This window comes from Leucopleurus acutus (genome assembly GCF_964270905.1).
Source record: "Leucopleurus acutus genome assembly, chromosome: X".
NCBI classification, from domain to species: Eukaryota; Metazoa; Chordata; class Mammalia; order Artiodactyla; family Delphinidae; genus Leucopleurus; species Leucopleurus acutus.
The window spans coordinates 122,531,490-122,550,129 of NC_139148.1; the positions used below are offsets into that span (position 1 = coordinate 122,531,490).

The window sequence follows — 18,640 nt, forward strand, 5'->3', positions numbered from 1 at the left end:
CTCAGGTGATTCTGATACAGATGGTGCTTAAAGCGCCTGCACTCCTTGCTGGGCGTTGGCTTCTCATTCTGTGACCTCCTTCTGTGACCTTCCATGTCAGTGATGGAGATTCTCAATTCTGTCCCTGGCCTAACGTTCTCCTCGGAGCTCCTGCTGGACCAAGGCAGCCACCTACCTGCCAACTTGAAGACTTCGAGCCCATTTCAAATTTAACACATTCAACATGGAGCTCTTACTCTTTTTTTTTTTTTTTTTTTTTTGGCGGTACGCGGACCTCTCACTGTTGTGGCCTCTCCCGTTGCGGAGCACAGGCTCCGGACGCGCAGGCTCAGCGGCCATGGCTCACGGGCCCAGCCGCTCCGCGGCGTGTGGGATCTTCCCGGACCGGGGCACGAACCCGTGTCCCCTGCATCGGCAGGCGGACTCTCAACCACTGTGCCACCAGGGAAGCCCGCTCTTACTCTCTTGACATCTCCTCTCCACAGCCCCCCTCCCTAGAGTTCCTCAGCTCAGTGAATGGCATCTTCATCAGCCCAGTCATTCACGGCAGAGAACCCCGATTAGCCTCCTTGACTCCCTTGTCACTCTGACTTTCATATCTATCAGCAAGGCCTGCAGAGTCTACATTGAAAACATCGATCACAGCCATCTACTTTCTTCATCTTGAACAGCTTAGATCTCCTTCATCTTGCTTGTTTCCTCCCTTACACTCTGTTCCTCACTCCCTCTAGTTCAGCCTCAATAAAACAGTCAGTAGGTCTGTCCTAAAACAACCTAGTCATGTCACCTCAATGCTTTTTCAAACCTTCATCTACTTCCCAAAGCACCTGGAAGTCAGAAGCCTACCAGGTCCTTCACCACCAGCAAGTATGGCCTATGGGACAAATCCATCCCACCACCTGTTTTGTTAATAAAGTTTGATTGGAACCTAGCCACACGCATTTGTCTACTTACTGCCTATGGGTACTTTCATGCTACAATGGCAGAGTTGACTACTTGTCACAAAGACCCTATGGCTCACAAGCCTCAAGTATTTGCTGTCTGGCGCTGTGCAGAACAAGTCTGCCAGCCCCTGGTCTGGCCCCTGCCTGCATCACCAGCACCACAGAATGAGCTCTTTCCCACATCGGGGGTTTAGCCCATGTTGTGCCCTCAGCCTCAAAGACCTTCTCTCAACCCTGCACTTCAAAAACTCATTTAAAATCACCCTTCAAGAATTTAAATGTCATTTCCACAGGAGAGCCGTAGCTAACTGATGCCCCCTTCTCCTCAGGCCAATATGAAGAAGGTTGACTGAATGAAAGCCACTGAGGGGACCTCACGTGGATCTCTAGGGGAGTGGGTTTAAGTCAGTCTCCCAGTTCAAATGGATGTGAGTTCCACCAGCTTTACAAGTGCTGTGACTGAAGGAAAGCCAGGGAGGCCCCCTAGTCCACTGCTTGTCATAGGCCTGACATGCTACCCTGTGGCCTAAAGGAGTCTCCTCCTCTACCCTTCAATCTTGTCTCTTAAAAATGCAAGAACCTCTGAGAATACTGATGTACTCACGTGCATGTGAATCAGCTGCAATGTGAATTTGCTATCTGAATGTGAATCAGGTAGAAAGAATAACCTTAAGCAGAATCAGAGTTTTACTGGGGGTAGAGAGGTTACTCTTAGAGCTTGTGGCCCGTGTTGCAGAAGAGGCTGAGTGAGGGGCAGCGGGGCGGGCAGGGTGACGTGGAGGCATCTGTGGGCATGCAGACAAGAGAGAGGGGAGGTCAGTCAGTACGCCTCCCTCTAATAAACATCTTCGCATGTCAGCAACAAATCAAACTAAATATGTTTATTCCCTTCTATTCTCCTCTACTTACACACAAAAAATAATTAGGCAGAGGTTATTTATACATTTAACACTGTGACTATTTCAGAAGTAAAGTACGATTCCCAAGTGTGAAACTGCTCATTTTGAATGAGTTACTAACTCGTACCTGAAGGAATACTTTTTGTAATTAAAGGTGTCAGTGAATGCCCAGTAGTCATTTTTTTTTCTCACTTTTTTTTTTCTTTTTTTGGCCATGCAGAGCGGCATGCGGGATCTTCCCTGACCCAGGATCAAACCTGCGCCCCGTGCATTGGGAGCTCGGAGTCGTAACCACTGGACCGCCAGGAAAGTCCCAAGTAGTCAGTTTTAAGGGGGGCACTTTTAACGTGGCTTAATGAAGACAAAGTCACAATTGCTGAGTGATCTTGGATGTACTCAGAATCTTTAAAAACTAACTGCAGCCAGAATAAACAACCAGAAACCCTTGAGGTCTGAAGGGTTTTTTTTCCCCTTTCTTTTCATTTTTTTTTTTTTTAAGAAAACTTTCTCTCTCTATAGAATGAAATTCAAAGAAGAAGTTCTGAGAGTATTTTTTATAGTTCAGATCATTTATAGTTGCTATTCTGAATATAGTCTGTTGAGCTATAACCTGAATTTAAATTCTTTGGAATACTTTTCAATTCTATCTAATTGAGGGTAAGTAATTAAAAAAATAGACCCAACTCCAATTAGAGAAGATGATATTACAATAAACTAACCTTTGTGTTCCATTTACCAAGCTCAAGAAATAACCTCAAAATTGAAACCTAGGATTGAGATAATAAACAGAAGCACGTCTTACCATTTCTTGTGTGAGGTTGTTACTATAGTGCCATCTTCAGTGCAATGTACAAAGGAGGTTGTTTTTTTCCTTTATAAAAAAAAATTAAACATCAGAGAGTATTCTTTCTGGAATGCTCACAACATGAAAATGCTAAAAATGAGAGTGAAATTTATGTCCCTTTTAAAATGATGTTTAATATCTAACTGGCATTTTGGGTTATGTATTTGTTATTCTACTGTCTAGCAGATAACATGTAATAGCAATTAAACTACTATAGATCTGGTATTTGAATGTTTGGGAGCAAATACATATTTAACTTGCTGGATAAATGACTTCAGGGTATTAATCAGAGAACCCTTGGATCTTAGAGTTAAGAGTGTTCTCCAAGATCATCTGGTCTAAATTTGCATTCAAATAAATTTTTCTGAATGACATTCATCCTCCTTGTCAGGACCATTCGAACTTTGGACACCTCCGTGGGCAAAGAATTCTGTATTTGGGAATCTAGCTCATTCCAGTTACAGGCTGCCATAAAACCTTATGGAAAATGTCCTTCTGCCACATTGGAATGTTTCCCTGAAGCGTCACCCACAGATCCTCACTCTCCCCTCTGGAACTTCCAAATAGAACAGTGTAATGGAAATAACGTTATCCTGTGAGTCAGGAGAATCAGGATGTAGACCAGATTGGCCTTCATGTGTTGTTTGACATTGGGCAAGTCACCTTCCTGCTCTAGCCCTAGTTGCTCTTCCAAAAGGAAAGGAATTGGAACGAAACGATCTGATCTGGAAATTCCACGGGCATGTATGCTCCCATCTTCTTATGATGGTTCTTAAACATTGAAGACAACTACTCACCAACAGGCTCTTGGTTTAAGCCCACTCTGATGACATTTCAGATGGTATAAAGACTGTTTAGAACAGTCTCACTTGGTTATAGTAAGAGCACTATGTAGAAACTGTCGTTCTCCAATGTGTTTACATTCAAATGAGCAGCTGAGATCAGATATGCATTTGGGATTAAATAACCAAGTTACTGCTCACACATCCTACACTGCGGCACAGTCTAGGCAACCAAGAGGATTGTGCAGAGTCCGTACAGAGTCCTACTTCTCTCACGATACACACATTGAAGCCTACAAAAAGTCAACAAGTTCCAAGGAAGGTGATCTCACTGGAATTTTAATAAAACGCCTGTATTGGGGTTCTCTTAATATCCCTCTTTTCCTAAGGACACACTAGTTCTCTTCTTAATCCCGACGGTTTTATCCAGTTTACAATACATATTTCTGTGGAACTGCTTAGTTACATCTAGAAAAAAAAATGCTTTGTGAATTTTCATGGTGCCAAATCTGAGCAAAGGAATATTTCCTGAAATAGAGGGTGCAAGGAGAAAGTAACAGCCATGTTTATAAGCAACACATGGCAAGCCTGCCCACATATCAGCAATAATATACTACTTGAGTTACTGCAGGGACTCCAGAGTGCAACCTGATTTCTTTGAATCCAGCTCAGGAGAAAAAGCATTGCACTCCAATTCCGATGCAAGGAAATCTAAAATGCAAGAAATCCTAACGTTGACTTGTTTCCTGATAACTCACTCTCTCTTCTTATAATTATTTTTGTGTCAGCAAGACTTCCTTTTAAATCAATCACTTAGTGTACTACATTTTCTATATTTCTAGAAGTTATAGAAGGAAATGAGCAGATAGAAGTGTGATGATTCTTTCTATAAATAACTGTGAGTTTCCAGGGTGGAGATTACCCTCCGCTTTGACAGAGCTATGAATAAAACAACGAGTAGCTGCTGTGGGCTGGAAGATAACTGGTAAATAAAAACAAATATAGCAATGTGGGAAATACATACAACGGAATGATCTCTAGTTGTGATATTACAAAGGCAAATAGATGCTTGGACATAGAATCCTAGATTTTTTGTGTGTACTGCCACTAACAATCAAATAACAGTGGAAAAAAATCTCCCTAAACTAGTCCATGCCATAGATGATGCTGGTTGTTTACAACAGCAGAAGAGAAGAATTTCCAGCAGGGAGGACTTGGCAAATGTGACACATCCCGCTATGGAGCAAGGGGACCCATGGCAGAGACATGGCTTCCTGGGGGTTCTAGCAGGAAATGGCTTCTGAAATATGCACTTGGTACTTTGTATTGAAATAAAATTTCCGAAAACAAACCAAAAGACCTAGTAGCTTTTTACCACAAGATTAGGAACACAAATATTTGTATCGATTTATTTTGCCTCCTATCAAAAGTCATTATATGTAATATGCATGTTTCACCTCCTATTCTCATTAAACACATTTGCTATTTATTGGGTTTTTTTTACAGCTAGAGCTGCACCAGGAGGCCCTGACAATAAGTCAGTCCGTGACGACAGTCATCTCAGGAAAAAATTCCATGGAGGCTGAAAGGGTAACTAAGTTGTTTTCATTGACCAGTGAATTCTTTAAAAACCTGAATTACTAGTGTTGTGTTGATACAGCCTGGATTTCCTATATATCTAAAAGAAATGAAGCAGAGAGAGAGAGTAGGGAGAAAGGAGGCTAAGATTTGACATATTTTACCATGATTCTTGTTCTCGTAATACTCATTTGCCAGAGCTCTTTAGTCAGTCATTTTCGACCTGCTTTTTCTTCTGTTTTTAACCTCCATGTTCTGATAATTTCAAATCAAACCCTCACCCTGGGGTTCTTCATTTTGGATCTAGATGTCCCTACCTGGTTCTCTGGATAATATTTGTGAAAGGTAGTAGCCACACTGATTTGCACCATGGATGGTTACCTGGCAATTCCATACTGCGCTATACAACAAGGAAGCTTAGAGACTGAGGATGATAATTATGATAAAGTTAACAAATAAGGAAAATCAAAAGCAAATCTCAAGACAGTAGACATTACTGAAATCCAAGGAAGTCCAGGAAGATAAACAGGGCCTAATTTCTACTATCTATGCCACAGTGGTCAGGCTGCAATTTAAAGTGAAGCCAAAAGAAGGTGAATTATCATTTGGGCCCTAATACCTACTTTGATTTGAAAAATCTACATAGTCAGGGCAGAAACATTTTATTTGTTTACATCAACTAAATAATTTCCTTTGTGCATAATTCACTCTTTGTGTGTATTCCTCTGTGTGTGTGTGTGTGTGTGTGTGTGTGTGTGTGTGTGTGTAGGTGGGTAGACCTGGCCTGCTGTATAAACTAATGGAACAACACATCATCTAAAAACCAGATTATTTGCATTTCTTTTTGATGTTGAGTTTTACTAATGTCACACTAATAAACACACTGAATGGCTACAAATATGACCTATAAGGAAAGACTTTTATTAGTGAAAACAGCATTAAAATTACTGAGTATCAACTCCAGAATTTTACCACAATGGTTCAGTTTACATGGAACAATGATGGAAATATACATTGCAAGTCTTAGTAGGGAGAACAGAGCCCAACATGGCTTCCTCAGGCTGGTAACCAGCAGTGTATGACACGAGCTAGTATTCGTGAGGTGCCAACTCAGAGAAATAGATTGTTTAGGAACTTTAGATGACTATTTGCTTCCTATAGCTAATTTGAGAGTGATAGTTTATATTTTTCATTACATATTCAGATCATCCCTCTGAAGGCCTTCTTCACGAGCTTTTTAAGATAAACAAGTAATTTCTCATTTTTGTTGTATTATTGAATCTGCAGAATTTCTATTTAGCCAGCGTATACAAAAGCAAACGAAGGTGGAGGGCTGAGTAATTCTTTCCTGGTTCTGGGTTCTATAGTCAGCGGATCTACTAATTATGATTTAATGAAACATTTGAATCTTTTTATTCTCAGTAGCAGTTATTGGGCTCAAAGTATTCAAGTAGTTGTCTCAGAGCCCTCGTTCATTTTTCCTCTGTAGACATAGGAACAACAGGCTAAAAGTAATCTTTAAAGAATTAAAAAGTCATAGAGTTTCATACGAGATAGACAACGCAGTTTTCCTTCCTTGAGTAACCTTTCTAAAATGCATTCTTATCAACCAGTGGAAACTGAAACGAATGAAATTCAAAATTAGACTAAGGGCAGTTTTGTACAAAATAAATTACTAAAATTCATTTAGCCTCCCATTTGCTTTTAATTTAACAAAGGACAGATTCCCCAGCAAATCTGAGATTGAAGGTTAACAACTGAACTTGAGATTTGTTGCCAGTGATTCCCGGTAAATGAAGCCACAAACAGGATATTTTAGCTCAGCTCATCTGACCATAGGGACTAATTGACCGAGCACTAGAAATGAAGCCAAACCTTTATTTGATGCTCCTTGTCTATATAACTGACTGGCTGGGACCCAAAGCCCTGTGCTCAGTACTCAAAAAGAACTAAAATGTCACACCATCACGTGATGTATTTCCTGTGATATATAAAACATTTAGGCCAGAAGTACTCATACGTGCTATCTATACCGTTCAGGTCTTCAGCATAGCTGGCTATAGAGCTAGACCACAGCAATGTTAATTTATGTTCTCTCTCTGTTTCCCTCTGTCTTTCCATCTCTTCCCATAAGAAAACATGCCTTAAGTCCACTTTATTGGCCTGTTTATAATTTTTCCTGCCTTCAAATTAACCATAATGCAATTGGTTCATTTTTCTCAACCAAATGATGGATTGATGATTTTGGTCATCTCTGAAAGAACCAAATAAAAATCAGTCAACCCCAGAAATGGATAATTAACTGTAACCAATCAAGCTGGCCGTGGATTATAGAGGACCTGAAGTTTTCTAAAAGTATTCAAATAGTTAAGATTGAATAGTATTATTTGCTTATCTGCAGTTATATCAGATTCCAACTGATTCATGGGAATGGGGAAGAATCAAAACATGTTGATCTTGGCACTGTCTGGCTCTTCTCCAAAGAGGCTGCCAGTGGAAAGGAATACAAATTGCAAAGATGTTCGAAAGGAAAACATCTCAACATAGATTTAGCAATTAAGTTTAACACAAACAGTATTCTAAAGCTCTGTGGCTTACCCTCAAATCTGGGTGTAAAGATCAATTTGGGTACTGCTTTACTTCTTCTGAAAAATAGTGGAAAGATAAATATATTTAACAAAGTGTTGCTTCAGAAATACCATTGTAGCAAACAATTTTATTAATACGTTCATAAAAATGGCATTTAATAAAGTCTCTCTAATACCTTGATGTTATTAAAAGCAAACAAAAGTCATTAAAACAGTTCCTTTCTGTGATTTACATTAGCTTTTATAGCATTACTTGATTTTTTGTCTTATAAACTAACCTAAATACTAATAATCAAATCAGGGTAAAAACAATACAATGTGTTTTCTTTACTTTATTTCAAAATAGTGATTATAAATACATTCTTAATATATTTTCTCCCCAGCTCTTTGGATGCGACAATAACAACAACAACAAAAAAAACTCACTGTGCTCATTTCAAACAATGTCAATGTACAAATCATGCAAAAGATATCATAGATTAATATTACTGCCATACATTTCCAGACGTGTTGTTATTTCTGCAATACCTGTTGACGTTACTCATGAGGCCATGCCCTGTATAATGTATGCATCCTTATGGCTTAAAGAAATTGTTTTTTAAAATCAACGAAAGAAAGCTGGTCTTGAAATGATTTTCTTATTAATATATTTATTCACTTTATCATTCAGAATGGAAAACTAAATATAGAATATAAATTGACTTATAGACTTGAATCACCATATTTTAATAGCTGCTTTCTCATAAAATTACACAAAGATTTCCTTTTAAAGAATGGAATCTTTATTGATTTCATAAAAAAATAATTTAAAACTTGATTTATATTCCATGGACATATTATCTCCACCTCTTCACTGATTTCAAAGGATCTAATTGCCCTTGCCACCATTCTAACAGAGTCCAAACACATGATACAATGCCAAGAAGCCCATGATGTGTCAGACCACATTAGAAATGAGCTCTTCTTGGATTTTCTAGATTTAAATCAAATTCCACTAAAAATGCTGTACCGACATATAGATCATTCCTCAGGGGTTAAACTAACTATCAAGGTTATAGTTGAAACCAACACAATGTAGATAACAGTATTTTAACTGCTCTTGTACTCAACTCAAAACTTATGCCTAACTACATTATCATAAAATGTACAAGTAGAACTAATGAGAGACAGATGTAAATTTATATATATTGTATAAGGTAGGCACAATGACTTCAGTTAAGGAAAATAGATCAGCCTTCACCAAGGATTTGTTACTGTCATTCACTTACAATTAGAACCTCCAAAGAACCACATACATTTAAATTACTTTTTCTTTCTTTCTTTTTTTTTCTGGAAAAGATGAACATTTATACCTTTCAGAAGAAGAGTATGAGATAGCCAATACGCTACAGCAAGCTTTGGGATTGAGGCAGGTACTCTTGCCATTGAAACCTCTTCAAAGCATCACCACACTGAATAAAAGTCATCATCCCAATGACCTATCATCCCCAGATCATGGATAGAGCTTTCCGGTTCCTCCCATAAGCACCTACTTAAGATTCCTCAATCCATACTTTATTGACAGAATAAACTAAAACTTTCTTTTCAGCTTTCCCATCTTTATCCTGTCAGTATGCATTAGGAGCCCTTTAGTCCATGGATGCGTGCAAGCATGGTAATGGCATATTAAAAGTTCTTATGAAATTGTAGATGCAAACAGGCTGTTGGGCACACATCCTCATGTCTTTTCTTTCAAGATCAGAAAGCAAGTATTTATTTATTTTTAATATTCATATAAAGTTTTCACATTGTCATGAAAATTAAAATTACACATTAAAGTTTTAAGAGCACCAGCACATACATATGGAGACAATTTATTTTGCTATTTAACAAAAATCTCCAAATTATCTATATGTATGCATGTACACCCAAACACACACACACACCCCTCCAAGAATGCCAAGTTGTTTGTTTGTTTTTTATCTCGCAACAAACACATAAAGCCCTGGAATTAGTCATTAATAAAGGGACTGCTGTTACGACGTTAACCATAGTATCATTTTAGAAGCTGCACCAAAACACGTGCCACTTGAAATTCATGAAGAATGCCTACATTTACCTTCTTGGTCACCTTACTGATCAATACAGTAACTATAAAGACATGGAGCAGGAAAAATATACATATGCAGGCAGGCCAAGAAGGCAGTGTGTTTCAGGATGTTCCTTTGCTAATCAGGAGAACCTAAAAATATTAAAATATCTCCCATGATCAAGTGCTTCCCTCCTTTGACCAATTTTGACTTAGAAGTTAACAGCACAAGCAAACACAGTGGCATATCATTTGTACTTGCAGACTGTGAACTAATCTGAGACCAATGAAAGCATTTTACAGTGTGGCTTTGATAGCCACGATCACCATGATGTTTACTGTTCTACTTGATTATCTGATAGTAGTCAGAATGATGAAAGAACAGGATACTGATGCATACAAGATATAACTATTAACCTTACTCATTAATTTTTTAAATATTTGTAGTGAAAACTATTTGAATTCAGTTCATAGAATTCTGAAAAGCAAGACAAGTGATGGCAAATGACAACTGCCCCACACACAGTCCATAAAACAAAGGAACCTATTTTAAAATGCACAGTTGGTAACAAATCTGAAGATAATATGCTAAATTCTCAAGAATAGCACAGAATTATTTTTTTGTACTTTTGTTTTTTGTGTGTTTTTTTGTTTTGTTTTGTTTTTAAATGATACCTGATCACAATGTCCAGAATATTTCTGTACACATAAGCTTCAGTTTCAGTTTGGTATATTTTTGCTGTCTAAATGTATACTTATTGATAAATTCCCTGTGATCAGGAAAACAAGTCAGGCATATTAAATACAGATTAAGGAGTACATATTTTCCTATTTAGTATACAAAGTACTTCATAAATATGAATTATGTTACAAAAATAGCTTTGGGTGCGCTCACACGGTAAGCACTTTGCTAATTTTGGACAACCTTTAAGGATTGTGGGTATTTCACATAACTGAGAACAAACTCTAATATTAGTTGAATTTGAGCCATGTTTAATTCTGATAAACATCACGTATTTCTTCAGATCACCGCAAATGCTAGGTAACTCACGTTGATTTCTCTTTTCTCTTTTAGGTTTTATGTCTAGACAGGTAATGCTTAAAGTGTTCAAATTTATTTTATAGTTATATAATGCATGGTATATTTTAAACAAATATTTGCACAATTTAACATTATAAATCCAGCAGTTTCAAGATGCAGGCCATAAAGGTTACCGGTTTACAAATACTATCGAATGTTCTCTCTTGGCATGCTTTTTTTTTTTTTTTTTAACTTTTCAGAGAATCTTTACACAGAGTTGTAACAATGCCACAAATCAAAAGGAATATTCCAGTTCCACCAACTGAATCTACGTGCAAGATGAAGGACCCAGCTGAGGTACAAACACTGGTACAGTTTTCTTGAGTTTGCTTTACAGAGCACAAAGAGACGAAGGTTTTGCATTGGGGTACAAAACAGATTTGCCTCTTGAGGTTAAATTCAGTGAATTATGTTTATAAAGCATCCCTTTGGCAATAGAGTTTGCAGTATCCCCACAGGACTCCACAGTATAGGTTTTATGTAGTAAAATCTATTAAGGGAATTCTCTTCTACGGGACACATCTTTGCAGCTACAGTTAATGAGACACCCTTGGAAACACCTGCCTCTATGCCTATTGATAATATAGTATTTGGAAGTTAGAAGTCAACAAAAGGCACTTTCATCATTAAATAAATGTCCTCTGTAGGAAGTAAGATTGCATGACCTAGATCTTGTTCAAAGCTGTCTGCTCCTCAAGGACCTGTAGGTAGTCGGGGGAACTCTGGAGTTTTGCCTTCAGTTCAAAATACTCGCTGCTCTTCCTTTGCTCCACAACTATTTTACTGTGGTTGCCGCCTATCAGTGACTTCTTGTTTTTTTTGTCTTGTTGTTTTTCAGGATAGCGGATCTCAAAACCACTGACGCCTATGCTATTGTACTCCTTTTTGCTTTCGAGAAAATTCTGAATAAACACATTGGAATCCCTGCTCGGGAATAATTCGTCCAGCTCATCGATGGTGCTCAGTCTCTTCCTGGTATCCACGTGCAATACATCTTTCTCCTTGTCGGGGACATTTCTCATCATGGCTTTCTGGCCTGGAGGATCAGAAAACATAAACCCGGTTTCGGATTCTTTCAGGCCACAGGTGTGGCTCTTGCTCATCTGCTCTATGGTTTGTGGAATGAAAGCTTCTGTGACCAGTCCGTCTTTTTTGTTGGTTTTGTGGTCGTGTTTTCTCAGCTGCAGCTGCATGGAGCCGCACTCGGGGTTCCCCAGGCCTTCGTGCTTCACCGTGGGCTTCTTGTTTCGTCTCAGCACGAAAACAAGAAGGCAAAAAGCAACAAACACAGTTAAGATGAGGACCACTAAGATGCTGAGGATTAAAATTGACAGAGGCACTGGACCCCCAGGAGGACTGCGAATGGGCCCCAGCTGGGTGGTGAATGTAACGGCAGGTGCAGGGCTTGTGAAGGGTGCCGATGGCTTGTTTAAGAGCTTGGGACATAAGATTTCATTTTTGAGGGACTTCAGTTCGATGTTGGCAAACTGCACGGGTGTCTCACACTTCAGTTCTTTCATGACAATCCCGTCTTTCAGCTTCTCCAGCCACAGCTTTAATGCCACCAAGTCACAAGTGCAGTCCCATGGGTTGCCCTCCAAGTCGATCTGCGTGAGAGACTGCAGCTGATCCAGGACCCCGCTGACAGGCAGGTACATGAACTTGTTGTTCCTCAGGTTCAGCCTAGCAAGGGGTGCTCCTGAGAAAATGTACACGGGCAGGCTCTTTAAGAGATTATTATTTAAGTACAGGAGCTGCAAGTTTGGCATCGAGTCAAAGGTGCCCGCTAAGATTTCCTTAATCAAGTTGTATTCCAAATACAGATACTGCAGGTTATGAAGGCCTGAAAATATTTCGGGATAGAGTCTTTCGATCTGATTGCCGTTGAGATACAGCCTGCGTAAATTCGTGAGATTGCGGAATATGTCTCCCTTGATCACGGTAATCTGATTGCTGCCTAAATGAAGCAGATCGAGTCCTTCGAACTCAGTGAAGTCGGAGATGTCCACATCTTTGATGCTGTTGCCGTTAACGTGCAACTTCTTGGCATTTAAAGGTTTTGGTATCAGTTCAGACATGGACTGGATGTTTTTCTCTTGGCAGTTGACACTCAGTCCCAGATCTGAAGGATGGGTTTTGCAGAAGCAAGGTGCTGGGCAAGGTGTAAGAGGGGGCACCCGGGTTTGGTAAGAGACAATCTGGCTGAGATTGCGGTTGGAGAGGGCTTTGCCTGCCACGATTCCAGAGATCTTGGATGGATTTGTCGTTTTCGGTGGTTTGGTCACCAACCTGTGTAAGGACGTTTGGGTGGTGTGACCATTGGGAGTGGTGTAGCCATTTTCCAGCTGAGATGGAGGGAGGATTCGCACATCAAAATCACTGCCTGTGCCCATGGGGCATAATTCTTGTTTGTTGGTTTCTTTTAAAAGCCTTCCGTATAAGTCACTGGGCGTTTCACAGATAGCTTCCCCTATGTAAATGTTATATGGCATATTCTCCAGCCAAGCTTTTAAAGGCAACAAATCACAGCTACAGTTCCAAGGGTTATCTTCCAGTTGCAATTCGACGACACGGCCTATGTGTTCCAGAACTCCGATATAGGGGAGCTTCTGGATTCTGTTCCCTCGTATATCCAGATGGGTCAAAGATGCGAATCGGAAAATATTATCAGGAAGGAAGGAAATCAGATTGTCATTAAGAATGAGAACTTTCAGTTTGTGGAGCTTATTGAAAGCTCCGCGTTCAATATACTTGATTAAATTGTAGTCAGCCTGGAGATACTCCAAGTTCTCAATGCCAAGGAAAGTGTCAGCTCGGAGAATCTTTAATTCATTGTTGTTCAAGTGCAACTGCTTTAATGCACTGAGCCCAAGGAAGGCTCCTCCCTCAATGTTCTGCAGTTTATTATTTCCCAGCTGCAGGGATACTGCATGTGAAAAATTCAAGAATGTATTTGGGTAGAGGATATTTAAAAAATTGTTTTGGAAATTGAGGTGATAAAAATTGGACCAAGGGGGTTTCAGCTGATTTGGCCTGTAGACTGAAACCTTCTCACAGTTGACATATAGCACATTCTCAACTGACACGCAGGAACACACATTGCAAATTTCCACCGATATGTCAGAATCTGCCTTTGTTGAAGAAATCAGGGCTGACAAAATCAGAAAGAGCCAAAGAAACATCTTCTTGCAATCAGCAAACAACTTTATGCTTCTGAATAAAGAGAAATAATCTAAAAAATAAAAAGAAAACATTTTTTTCAATGATCATGACTTGAAGAAGAATTTGTGCTTAAATCATACCATAGCGAACACACGGCTATAATAATTAGCTTTGTGTTCTTAAGGCACCCCAAACTCCAAGTATTCTCACTCGGTCAAACAAGAACTACCAAAAATACCATACATTTTATTTCCGTGCCTGTAGTTTATACAAATCTTACATGTGCAGAACACACAACAAACAACAGGAAAAAAAGGTTGCCGATTATGCTTAAACCCGAACAATCTGAAAATAGTTTTTTTTTTACTTGGACCACCAAATTTCACCCTTGAATCCAGACCTTAAGCTTCCTATTGGCGACTCAAATGACTGATCGCAGAACATCAACTATAGCACCACAAAGGAATTTCAATTTGTAAATGTCTACTCTCTAGGCTTCAGCTTGGTAAGAAGCCAGGCAGAGAAGACATTAGGGCCCTGGGTTCCATGAAGGATGGTGATGGGAGGACTGGGTGGCTGTAGAGGGGACGGTCAAAAGATCAAGATGGAAGAAACCCTAGAAAGATACTTGTCTGAGCTTCAGCCAGAGGTGAGCACATTGCCATGAATCAGTTCACTCCTGTACACTGCTCTACACTGTAAAAAAAAACAAAAACAAAAACAGAAAAAAACACAGATGACCCTGCGAGGTTCTAGAAAAATAACCAAGTAGAAGACGGCCAAATTTGAGTTTCAGGTAAATAAACGGTATCTAGCTTCCTGTCAGTCATTTCCCAAGCAGGGGGGAAAAATGCCTTTTGTCTTTGGGTCCCCGAAAGCAGGAGAGAAACCTGCTTGCCCCTGCACTGCCTAGCTGATGTCCAAACAGCCTTCCCACCCCCAAAACCTGGCTCTCCTGCTTCCCTGGCCCTCTCCCATTCCTCTGTGTGCCATTTTGAACCCAGGTCCGACTGAGCTTGGCTCAGATGCCGATCTCCTTCACTTGGACCACAGACCGCCACTGCTGATGAAGAGGAGTCCACACACTACAATCCCCGGCTGGCTTTATCTGCAGCGCCAGATACATTTAGCACAGCCAATGTTTGCCCTAAAATCATCAGTTCCCAAACACCCCTCTCCCAATATGACCACCCCCTGTCCCTGTCTACAACTAAATCAAGAATCACTTAGTGGAGTTTCATGCTTAGCAAATTAACCCGTGGCTGCCAATTCCTTCCATACTGCATGCATATACAAATATGTGCGATGCTTCATGGAAAAGATTAAAAGGAACAGCAAGCACTGTGCGTTTTACTGATGCAGTTTTAGCCGTGTGAGTGTTTTCCATCTGGAATGGGAAGCTGGCCGCAATTTCAATATGGTTACCACCAAATATTAATTAAATAAATAAACCACTCAGGAACACACAATGAGGGAATGATACAAGGAGAGAAGTGTCACTCAGAAACTCCTTTGTTTATTTTGCCCACGAGGAATCAGCTAGTGGTAAAACCGAACATGCCTCAAGGTAGACAATTCGTTAGCCACGACCCACGAAGATTTGCATTTTGAGTAGTTTGGTTCAGAATACAGCCGGCACTGCCGAGATGCTCCTTGGCTGTCATATAGACGTGCATTTCCCCAATTCACAGTGATAGCTTGATTGGCAGTGCAGAAAGAAGTCATAATTTTAAAGTATGACATCATCCAAACTAACTTTCATTGTAAAATCAAAATTTCACATGCTCTTTGGCCTTCCTACAGATCTGGTTTTCAACAGCTACTCTGGTTCATTAGAGTCTTTTCTTGTTACTACCCCCGCCCTCCTCCCTCCCCCTGCCCCGCGCAAAGAAATTCAAAAGCAACCAAACCAAACCAAACACCTGAATACCTGAATTCAGTACAAAACACAAGAACAAGGAGCATCAACAGATCCGAAATTGCATAAGGAGCTGCCCTCCTCCTCGTCATTTCTACTTTAAGTAGCAAGGGGGGAAAAAAGCGCAAGGACGAGCTAGAAGTTCCCAAATGCAGCTCGCATGAAACAGAAGCCGCAGGCAGCTGGAGGATCAAGCAAGGGAGAGGGGGAGTCGATCCGCCAAAGAGAGAGGGGAAGAGGGACTGAAAGGACAAGAGACCAAGGAGAAGTGGAGAGAGGAAGAAAAAGAGCAAGGAGAAGGGAGCCCCCCAAAAGGGAAAGGGGCAATGAATGAAGCGAAAGAAACCTCATATTCACATGGTACCACTAAAACATGTACATTTTAAAATCGGGAGAAGGGGGAAGGCAAAAAGAAAAAAAGCAAACCCACAAAGTATGAGTTGAGTACCAAAAGCCATCTCTCGGGGTGACCAGGGCGGCCCGTCTCCCTATCCACCTCTCGGTCTCTCGCTCTCTGTGCCGCGTAGGACGCCCGGCTCCCACGGCCGGCCAGGACTGCACAAACCTGGCCGTACCACAAATCCGGCATCCACTCGAGCGCCGCGCCTGGCGCTCCGCTTCCACACGGAGGGACCCGGCCTGCAGGGGCCGACGACCGGGGAGGGTGGGCCGAGATGGCTTCACCGGAGCTGGCATGGGAAACCTACGCCCTCCCGCCTAGAGCGCGCGTGGGGGGCTTCGCGGAGAGACGCGGTCCCCACCGCCCCCTGTGCGCTACCTCGGGCCAGCAGCGACGCGGCTGGAGGGGTCGCCGGCGATGGCGCGTACCGCAATGTTTTGCCGCATCTCGGTGCCCGGAGCCGGCACGCAGCCCCCTCCCGGGTCCCGGGCCCGAGCGGCAGTCTCGTGAGCCGGGCAGCGGAGGCGGGGGGACCGCTCGGGATGTCGCGGGGGCCTTCAGCCCCGCTGCTCACACATTTCTCCGCGCGCTCCAGTCCCACAAGGGGCAGCTGCTGGAGTTTCCGTCGGTCTCTAATAGACCCGGGCGTGCGGTGGTTGAGGTGGAAGAGGTGGTCGGCTCAGGCCACGAGGGTGATGGCCACTGGGGCGTCACTAGCCCGCTTGTCACAGGCAGAGTGACCCCGCGGCTCTGTGGCCGAGAGCGGCGGCCCAGGCTCCCCCTTGCGCGCCCACCCCTACCCTTCCCCCAACGCCGGCCAGCCACATAATGCTGCTGTCACTAAGCCAGAAATCAGCTCAACATTCGGGCATCTTGCAAAGTCGCGCTGCCAGCGCTTGCCCGGCTTTGCAGGGCTTTATGAGTTACCCACCGGCCTCTCTCGTATTCCCTGTCTTGCCGGGTGCCAGCAGTCTCCGACCAGCTCGCGGGCCACTGCCTGGAGCCCCAGATCTACGTTCGCCTAGAGTGCCTGCGAGGGGGACGCAGAAAACAAAGCCCAGCCCAGCGCAGCGGCCCCGACAGCCCTCATCACCCTAGACAGAACACTTTCCCTGTCGCCCCGGCCGCCAGGGGGGCAGCGATGCTAAGGACACCAGATTCTTTTGGTCCTCAGGGACTTGCGACCGCGCCGTGGGCAGCCAAGCACGGCGCGCGGGAGGCGGGAGGTAGCCACTACAGCCGCTTTGGCCACTCAGCTCGCCCCAAACCAACACGACCCAAACTAAAAATAATAAGCTACCTGCCCCCCTCCACGCGCACGCGCCCGCACAACACACTCACACACACACGCGCGCTGCCGGGCTGAGCTGGTGGAAGAGGCCGCGCGTGTCGGTGCAGCTCCCGCAGCCCCCGCTGGAAATTCACCCACCTACGGACCCCGGCGGCTCTCGCAGGGCCCTCCGCGCCGCGATCCGCGCTGCAGTTTCCACAACGGTCTATATGTGATTCGACCTCGAGCTCCTCCGCGCCCGCTTGCCCGTCAAACCCAAAGAGCAGCCCTCGCAGGCGAGCAGGCGGGCAGCGGCGCGCGCGCGCGCGCCCCCGGCCAGACACCGCGCGCGCGCACCCAGCCCCTCGCACACGGGCTGCACCTTTACATACAAGCGCTGATTCCCCGCCCCCGCCTCCCCCCCCCCCACGGGCACACACGCAAACCTACCTCCCGACACTCATGCACCTCGACCCCAGCACATTCCCGAGGCCTCCCCCAGTTCCCCATCCAGACACCCCCACTTGATTCCTCTTCTGCCCACACATCGGGAAAGACAGCGCACTTTCCCCCCGGCATCCCCCCTCCTTTTGCCTAAAACACCCCCTAGGGAGGAGCGACCCCTTTCCTCCCGCGTAGAGACCCCAGCCCCCTAACGCGGGCGCGCCAGCCTCCATCCCCCCGCCACATACACGCACAGTCGAGTCCTTTCTCCTCCCCCAGTCCCCTAAGAACCAAGGCAGGCACACACGCACACACACACACACACACACACACACACGCACACACACACACACGCACACACACACACACACCCGGGGCGTTCCTTTGAGAGAGCAACCAAGAACCCCGGCAAAGCCAAAGAAACAGCGGAGAGCCTGGGGGAAGGGGGGTCGAGGGAGGGAGATAGGGGCGTCGAGTCTACGCGGAATTGAATAATTCCAGGATCGAGGGGGGTGAGTCAACAACAATGACATTCAAGGCAACAATCGCACTTGGGCTTTGTATCACGGGTACGGTACCTTTGGCTAATTGTCACCCCCGCAGAACAGAGGGCTCCGGGAATACTTCTTCGGTAAAGGGCGATCCTGGATGGAGCCTTCTTG

General features: G+C 43.3%; 1 protein-coding gene across 2 annotated transcripts; it reads right to left on the minus strand.

The window, feature by feature from the left end:
- Window positions 1-10,921: 10,921 nt before the first annotated feature.
- On the minus strand, window positions 10,922-17,807 carry SLITRK4 (SLIT and NTRK like family member 4). Of its 2 annotated transcripts, none has more exons than XM_082865370.1 (2): window positions 17,694-17,807; window positions 10,922-14,016 (listed from the first exon to the last, which is right to left on the minus strand). In XM_082865370.1, exon 2 carries the CDS (start codon window positions 13,964-13,966, stop codon window positions 11,450-11,452), a length of 2,517 nt encoding a protein of 838 aa, XP_082721496.1. In that variant the 5' UTR covers window positions 13,967-14,016; window positions 17,694-17,807; the 3' UTR covers window positions 10,922-11,449. The 2 variants fall into 2 exon arrangements, with proteins under 2 accessions (XP_082721496.1, XP_082721497.1); XM_082865371.1 differs by having other exon boundaries at window positions 17,702-17,743.
- Window positions 17,808-18,640: the final 833 nt, after the last annotated feature.

Excerpts from the sequence above, each read along its gene's own strand:
- SLITRK4 (XM_082865370.1), bottom strand. The coding sequence starts at position 13,966 with ATGTTTCTTTGGCTCTTTCTGATTTTGTCAGCCCTGATTTCTTCAACA.